Source organism: Oryx dammah, unplaced genomic scaffold (assembly GCF_014754425.2).
Source record: "Oryx dammah isolate SB20612 unplaced genomic scaffold, SCBI_Odam_1.1 HiC_scaffold_11, whole genome shotgun sequence".
Classification (NCBI taxonomy): domain Eukaryota; kingdom Metazoa; phylum Chordata; class Mammalia; order Artiodactyla; family Bovidae; genus Oryx; species Oryx dammah.
The window spans coordinates 153747-162287 of NW_024070195.1; the positions used below are offsets into that span (position 1 = coordinate 153747).

General features: G+C 58.6%; 1 protein-coding gene across 3 annotated transcripts in view; it reads left to right on the forward strand.

Moving 5' to 3' along the window:
- DUSP22 (dual specificity phosphatase 22) overlaps nt 1-3003 on the forward strand; it is a 47615-nt gene extending 44612 nt beyond the window's left edge. The window contains exon 9 of one of the 3 annotated variants that reach the window (XR_005722696.1): nt 368-454. Coding sequence is in view for 1 of the 3 variants with exons in the window: in XM_040249412.1 (XP_040105346.1) it covers nt 368-423 (56 nt within the window). In the remaining 2 variants the exon portion in view is untranslated. Of the gene's footprint in view, nt 1-367 lie in introns of all 3 variants that reach the window. The other 2 variants (XR_005722695.1, XM_040249412.1) reach the window with 2 other exon arrangements.
- Nucleotides 3004-8541: the final 5538 nt, after the last annotated feature.

Genomic DNA, 8541 nt, shown 5'->3' on the forward strand with positions numbered 1-8541 from the left:
AGAGAGCAGGCCCAGATGAACCCCGGGGGCCCCACACGTGTGCAGAGGGCAGGCCCAGATGAACCCCTGGGCCCCTACATGTGTGCAGAGAACGGGCCCAGTGAGCCCTGGGGGCCCCACGAGTGTGCAGACCCCAGCTGGACAGCGGGGAAGGGAAGCCTGGCTGCGAGTTCCCCACCAATAGCCGAGACAGTTTGCTCTAAAGCAATTTTTTCCTTAAACCAAAAAGGACTGTGAGTATGTGAACGGGAGTATTTAGGAGTCTGCGTGAATGCCTCAGTGCCTACGTAGTGTGGATGCGCAGATGCATTCTTGCACCTGAAATGCTCTTTCAGTGCTTGTCACCTGTGACATTCTTTCTCCACAGCCACCCCAGGCATTCTGAAGTCCTGGCCCTTTCTCAGAAGACCACGATGCACCTGAAACACGGCCAGAGTTTAGGTGCTGCCAGAAGGAGAGCGACCAGAGTTCAGTTTAGGTGTCCAGACGAGATGTGTGAGCATGCACTTGCGTTGCTCCACGCTGGGAGCTACGCACCCTCTTTGACAAGAGAACAATTTTGGCCTAATTCCTTCTTTGCTGGAAGCTGTGCTGCCCCCAGGCTGTCTCAGGGCCCTGCCGGGCGCACCCTGCTCCTCGGGACTGTCTCTCAGGCTGTGTGGCCCCAGGCACCTCCCCATCCTCAGCCCAGGTATGGAGCCCACATGCTCCTGCCACAGGCACCACGAGGCAGGTTTGGGGGCTGCCCTGCTGTATTTTAAGGCCCCTGCCCCCCTCCAGAAGGAAGTGTACTGACAACAGGAGACGAGAACTCCCTTCCCTGAGACAGAGGGTGCCCTGTGAGCAGAGGGACATTGGAGAGGGAGTGCGCCGGGCTCCCCAGGGACTTCTCCTCATTCCAAGCTCAGCTTCAATCCAAGAATGTTAACTGGTGTGGACAGCAGTTTCAGACGGTTTCCCAGTGTTTTCTCGTCTAACTAGCGGGGGGTGGGGGGCACGGGGGTTGGGTGGAAGGAAATGTGATTTTGGGGGTTTGGCTAAATGGAGGCAGTCGAGGGCGCGCTGGCTGAGGGAGGCTCGGCCCGTGCCCTGAGTGTCCAACGCCGACACGCTCCTGCCACAGGCTCAGAGAGGACCCTGTGCCGGAGCAGGCCTGAGAGGTGTGGGATGATGGGTGTTAAAATGCTCATTCTGACTCGGCAGGCCTGCCTGGGGGGCGCACAAGTAGTCCATGTGTAGCTGCTGGGCCTCGAGGCCTGAGGGTCCCCCGGGACCCGCCTGTGGGTAAGGGCAGGGGCAGAGCCTGGGAAGACCCGGGCTGAGCACAGGGCATGAGGAAACAGCAGCAGGAAGGCTCCTGTTGGGACCCCGCTGCTCGTGGCACCAACAGCAGCCACCTGGGGACTGGTGCTCTGCAGGTCACATGCCCCGCGAAGCCTATAAACCACAGAGCAGATATTTCATTCACTCGAGGCTCAGAGAGGCCAAGGAGCTCACCAGAAACTACAGATCTGAGTGCGCTTTGCCTGAGCCTGGTCTTCTGGTCCTGAGTCAGTGTCGGGGTGAGTGGGAGGAGGGAGCAGTGCCCCGACCCTCAGTCTCAGGGGCTTGTGAGGCTGGCCCAGGGCCCAGGGGAGCTGGCAGCCCCATGTTCACTCTGAGCACAGCTTCCTGCCTGCTCCCCCAGCCTCTCAGGGGGGTGGTTTGGGGCGTGGTGGGTGGTAGGCAATTCCTGTCCTCACCAAAAGCTCATGGACATTTCCACTGGGATGGTGTTGACCACACTTAAATGTTAGAGGTAGAGGCTCTTCTCCATTGAAGCCCAGACAGGTATTTAGTTTACATGGAAGGGGAAGGTGACCCACCTGCCTCAAGGCGGAGCAGGTTGTGGCCCTGGCAGCTTCCTTAGGCTCTCTTTTCTGTGATTTCCTCCAAACGCAGGTCTGTCCAGCCTGGTCTCGGAACTGTGGCCGATGGTGGAGGAGACCTGTGCTGCTTCTCTTTGTTCAGTCACTTGCTGGTTCGCTTGAGAAATGCTTGTTCATCCCAGTGGGCCCTCTGGGACCCAGGCAGGACGCACAGACCCGCCCTGAGTCTCAGAAACGCTAGCTGGTGGTGTCGGCAGTTGGGAAGTCGGCCGTGAGCACGAGTGTAGGTGCTCCTGGGCTACGTTTGGGGAGGAAACAGGCCATCCCGGTGCGGGGTGAAGGTCGTGTCCTGGGAAGGCGTCCCAGAGGCGGAGGCTGAAGCCCAGGCACAGGGGAGGGGAGTCTGGTGGGGCCAGCACATATGCAGGAGAGAAGGCACGGCCGCTGTGTGACCGGGGCGAGTGCGGCGTGTGCGGCAGTGAGGGGGACAGACAGAGCTGCGGACGCAGGCCCAGGCTCTCCATCTGCTTGGTGCTGCCGCATAGCGACTGGTTGGCTCAACTAGCCCTGGAGCGGCAGGGCTGGTCCCAACACGGAGCCTTGCAAGCGTGTGGACGCCATCCTGCAGACGCGGCAAGGGGCTTGCCAAGCGTTCTGGGTGAGCAGGCACTGTGATGGGTGTGGGGGAGGGTGGACAGGCCACGGTGGGGACTGCTCAGGGGGCTGCTAGCATGGCTGTCCAGGTGACCATCACAGCCCGGGGCGGGGCTGTGGGTGGAGATGAACAGGCCCAAGGGAGCGAGGGGGCTTAGGGAGGCTGAGGGTGGGCAGCTGCTCCGGGGCTGGGCCCCCGAGGGCTTGCTCCCTGACGCTGGCTCTCCAGGTCGGCCTCTTCTGCAGTGGGCTCTACCGCGTTGAGGGCAGACTGAACGGGGCTGCCAGCCTGAGGGGTCGGCGGGGCTACCCCCGCTGGGACCCAGCTTTGCAGACGAGGTGCTCAAGTCTGTCCATGAACCCAGAACTGACTCCCAGGAACTAGACTTGTGATGATTAACATCCAATTTAGATATCCAATTTATTAATTTATTGTGAAAGAGAAAATACTGGGTTAATAAAGACTAATTTTACCCCCTAACTAGGTTGTCTTTTATTACCGGATTTTGGGGAGCTGTACACCTTAACGGACACAATGCTCTAAGTTAAATATATCTCAATAAAGCTGAGAAAAAGAGTAAAGCATCTTGTGAACGGGTCCTGAGGCATCACCCTGCCCTCCTGATGTGGGGCTGGGATCTGGGCGCGGGGGTGGTGGTCCTGACAGATGCTGTTGCCGTAGCGCCCGGAGCATCTGTGCAGCCTCCAGCCGCAGAGGTCTCTGTCTGGCCCCCGGTAGCCGCCCCGGTGCGTGCTCCTCTGCCCACACTGGCTCTCTCAGGGTGCCTTTCTGACCTTAAGCAGGCTCCTCCCTGGTGACGGTCCCTGCAGGGCTTTATCATTATGGCCTGCTGGCCCCCCAGGTCTGTCCCAGCAGGGACCCCCACTTCCAACTCGTGGGGCTGCTCCTGCTGCTGCTGCTTAGAGACAGCCTGTGAACCCCAGTGTCTGCACTGCCGTGTCTTGCTGTTAAAGTTTAGAGGACTCCTCAGCCTTCAGGGGCGTCACGTGTGCAAAGCCAAGGGGCGTGTTGAGCCCAGGTGGCTTGGGCAGCAAGGGGAGACCAGAGCTGTTCATGACCTGCCGCCCTGCACACCAGCATCTAGTCTTGAAAACAGGGAAACACTCAGACACAAAATCCTGTGATCCCACGTTAGGCGACCCCTCCCTGCCAACACTGAGTTATTAATAATTTTATCAAGAATGTGCTTTCAACATGCCTGTATTTATAGATGTGCTTAACAAGAAATCACCGAGACCTCGGAGGGAAGTTCCTCTTCCCTTTCCTTTTCATTGCCCAGAGGAAGGGAGAAAAAAGAACAGCGGTCTCTGACTTGTCCCTGAGGCTTGAGGACGTTCACTGTCCCTTCTGAGGATGCACGGGGGTCTCCTTGGGCTGTCAGGGGCTTGAATTCAGGGGTGCGGCTGCATTTCAGGGGCACGTTTGCCCTCTCGTTTCCTCCCAGCTGCAGTGACGGGCTGTGACAGTTCGGCCAGGAGCGGGGTTAGCATTCTCTCCCACCCCTGGGGCCCCCACCTTGACAAGGGCTGCAGGGCTGGGCTGGGCTGGGTTCGCCGTCCACGGCTGAACACCTGCAGGTCTGGGGTATTTTGGCTCCAGGTGAGGTCGATTACGAGGAGATAGCCTTCTGCGGTTCCCTTTCCTGAAACCTCTGGTTCAGTTTGAGAGGATGTGAGGGGCGGTGTCGACCAGCGAGGGAGTCAGGCTGCCCGTGCACGGACAGAGCCTTACGGCGTCCTTCGTACCAGGCCTGTTTAGGAGACCCGGGCACAGCTTGGGGCTGAATCGGGGGAGCAGCCCCTCCCGGGGTGGCAGGATGGTTTCTGGAGATAGTGAGGGTCACGCCAGGTGTGGTTGGTGAGCTGGACCCAGGCAGGCGCCCAGCTCAGGCGCTCTGTGCACACAGCTGTGCGCTTCCCTCAGAGTCCACTCGCCCCCGGACGCGGCAAGACCGGCACAAAGAGGAACCACGCTCCCTGGCGAGCAGGCCTGCTCCATCCTCTGCCAGTCACTCTGGGTTTCCCCGGGGCACTGATGGCAGCCTGTTTAGAACATAAAAATCAAGAGGCCACCACGTGTGCCCCAGAGAAATGCCACCTTCTGCTTTGCAAAGGGTGCGCCCTTCGCAGCAAGAGGCCGCAGGCACCCAGCTTCCTCAGAAGGGCGTCCAGAGAGGCCCCTCCTGCGGGATGTTCTCCCCCGCTGTGTGTGCAGCACGCAGCGGCCGTGACAGGCCGGCAGGCATGAAGGCGTGAGGCCAACTCCGTCTTGGGGGCGCAGGGGGCGTCTGGCTTCCCACGGCACAGCGTCCCCTCCTGCCTCGTCCACCGCCGGGAGCTCGGAGCTGCGGGTCCCGATGTGTAGTTGGGGTGGCGGCGGTACGGGGCAGGGAGAGTGCGGCATGGGCTGGAAACCAAGCGGCCGGCGGGGTCCTGGAGTCTCTGGAACACCTGGGAAGCCCCAAGGAGGCAGCTCCCTCCCGTGGAGAGCCTCTCCATGGGGAGACTGGCGTGAAGGAAGCCCCCGGGAGAGCTGGTGTGGGGCTGGCCGGCGCCCTGCTGCCCTAGGGACCCCCTTGTGTGCCCCGCCTCCCGTCTGGAGCACTGTGTGTGGCGCTTCCCTGAAGTCACCCCTCTCAGCAGTCTCGTCACATGGATTTTACTATTATCCCCAGTTTTTGGATGAAGAGGCCAGATTCTAGAGAACTTGAGTGTTGCCCAGTCTCAGGGCAGAAAGTGGCCGTGTGAGCCTGGAGCCCTGGAGCCTGACCAGCCGCTCCAAGGTCGTCTCCCTTCTGAACACCAGCGACCCTGGAGGCGCGGGCATCCCTGATGGTGCGCTCTTAGGAGGCCGTGTGGGGAGCAGCCAGCACCTGGTGAGACCTGTGGTGTCCAGAAGTACGGAGGGCTACATCCCGTCCTGACTCCCAAACCCGAAGCGCAGCCGCCTGGCGGGCGTCCTGCTCGCTGTGGGCCAGACTCCGTCCCCCCGGCCAGGCCCTCCACGGCGGAGGGCCGGAGACCCCCGTGACAGGACGGAGGACGCGCCCCCGGCTTCTAAGAAGCGTTAAGTGTGGGCAGCTGGTGCTGAAAGTGGGTTCCAGAGAGAGGAGCCCGGTCGCCTGCACGCTCTGCCCCAGCAGCGTGGTGTCGGGAACCGGCCTGTGACTCACCGCCCTCATCTTTAGAAACTCCCTGAAGCATCCATGCCTCCTGGTGGGGCCCCGACCTGTACTTTCCCGCGGCTCACCTGGACGAATGACCCCCTCCGAGGGAAGGCCAGCGGGGTCAGGAGTCATCTGATGTCTGCTGGGAACCGTGCCCTGCCCCGTGCAGGTGGGGCAGGACCTCCGTCAGGCCTCGGTCAGGCCTCGGTCAGGCCCCGGTGCCCACCTGCGCAGGTGCCCGGGACTGCCTGGGGGAGGGGAGGAGCGCGGCTTGGCAGCCCTGCTTTCAGAGGCTTTTCGGTTGATCTGGAGACAGGAGGCAGTCACTCCAGAATGTTCTGTGAACAAACACGCTTAGAAGCGCAGTGCAGGCCAAGAGGGCCCCCGGTGCACGGTATGCTGGCTGCGGATGGAAGCCGGGGCAGGGGCAGTGACGAGCATGCAGAGCGGGGGTTGGGGGACGGGGCCGCGGGCCACCTGGAGGCAGACGTGTGGAGGCTGTGACTCACGGGCAGAGTGGGCTGGAGGCGGGGACAAGAGCTGTTGTGGGGGTGGGTGTCCCATGGGAGGCCCACAGGCCCTTCCCAAAAACCAATCCACCAGGCAAGGTGGCGGGCGCAGGTCGGTCCCTGGCACCTTGGTGTGGCGGTGGGCAGTGCCGGTTTGATTTCCCCAGAGCAGAAAGCGTCAGGTGCCAGAAGTGACTGGCGGGGCAGCCCCTGCGGACAGAGGGCTGTTGGGCCGCAGAGGTTCAGGTGGGAGAGAGCCCAGGAGAGAGCATGGGGCACCCTGGGTCACCTGGTGCTGCGGTGTGACCCTCAGAGGAACTTCTGCACAGAGTCCCCGTCAGGGCTGCCGGGACTCCTCACCCGAACTCCAGGCTCCAGTCCTGGAGCTTCCGGGCTGCGTGGGCACTGGACGCCCCTGGCGACCTGAGTGCCCGCCCCGCCCCCAGCACCAGGACTCGGGAGCTGGGGCCCTTGTGCCCCGGCCACAATCCCGCCACTCCTGCTGGAGGAGGAGACACACGGGCTACAGAGCATTGATGACACGTGCCTCGTGGTAATAAACAACCACGGTTCATCTGTCTTCCGTTACCACCGAGAGCCAGCAATCCTAAACCATACAAGTGCTAAAATACTCCTCCTCCCAAATTTCTGTGGGTGATCTAAGTCTCAGTAACCACTGTGTGTGTGCTGTAGTTTTAATAATATAATGGCAACCTCAGACATGGTCGTTTCAAATACATATCCTTTAATTAACAGTGTCTTCTACATGGACGTGAACATGGAGAACTTCCGACTAACAGACAGCACCGGCACAGAGAGAATAAGCTAGTCTTAGTTTTGTCCTTTTCTTCTCCAGCAAATTCAGAAAAGGGCTTCCCTGGGGGCTCCGACACTAAAGAACCTGCCTGCAGTGGGGGGCCCTGCGTTCGACCCCTGGGTGGGGAAGATCCCCTGGAGGAGGGCATGGCGGCCCACGCCAGTGTTCTTGCCTGGAGAGTCCCATGGACAGAGGAGCCTGGCGGGCTGCAGTCCACGGGGGCGCAGCGTCGGGCACGACGGAGCCACTAACGCTTCACGTTCAGAAAGACTTGGGGTCTGAGCCCTGTGGGGTTGGTCCCTAACATGCAGAGTAGATTTGAAAGAATCAAGGGCAGGCCCTCTGTACAGTTACCTGCCTAAACAGCATTGGGACTGGGAGGCATTTGAAAGCCACCAGAACTGGTCCCAAAGAAGCATCGTAGCTGCTGTGCTCAGTCGTGTCCGACTCTTTGTGACCCTTTTGGACTGTAGCCCACCAGGCTCCGCTGCCCATAGGATTCTCCAGGCAAGAATACTAGAGTGGGTTGCCATGTCTTCCTCCAGAGGATCTTCCCGATCCAGGAATCGAACCCAGGTCTCCCACATTGCAGGTGGATTCTTTCCTGTCTGAGCCTCCAGGAGAGAACTATGGACTTGTTAATGGAATTTGACATCAAATGGAATTTCTATGAATCTCTCCCAATCTTATCCTTTTAACACTTTTCCTATTTGTTACTTAACATGAAAGAAAACTTTCAAAATTAAAGCACAAGTGGTCTGTGATCAACGATGAGTAAAGATAGGCTGAAAATCTGACATGAAGAGAAATTTAGCTTTGACACAATCATCTACAAATTTGCAAAAGTTAAGGCTTTAAAACATTGTAATTACTCATTAAAGTGACAGACCAACACAGAGATATATATGCATTTTCCCATTTTTCAAAATATATTTTTATTGCAATTGAAGGTCCATGACTTTTTCTATCCTTTTTACTGTGACGTTTATTTTAATTTTGTTCCCGTTTACTTATAGGCATGATGATAAACATAAAATTCAATAAGCAGGTTAGAGCACATGTTTCTCTTCTGTCCCGTATTCTTTTTTGTTTCATTTCGTGACCGTTACTGGCTGTCACGTGGAGGCTCCTGCTCATCTGTGCTGTTAGGGATCCGAGGCCCTGAGACTGCCAGTGTTACTGTGTGTGGCCTGTGTCGGGGGGGCCAGTCCCATTCTGCTGTCTTTTTCATATTTTTTTCCTAATAACTGGGGCGTGGCCAACATGCTTCCATTTCACTCTCTGTGGAGGCCCCAGTGAAAAGACTGAACAGTCTCTGACTTCTCCCATGTCTATCTTTTCTGGCCGTTTCTTCAAAGACAGTTGCAGTGTACTACTGCTCTCTGAAGGCCCTGGAGAGAAAGCTCTCTGCTTCCTGCGTAGCGTTCTCCTGTGGTGTCCCTTCCACTCAGAGACTCGGGTACAAAAACGTGCATTTCACAAGAGACTCAGGTACAGAAACACTC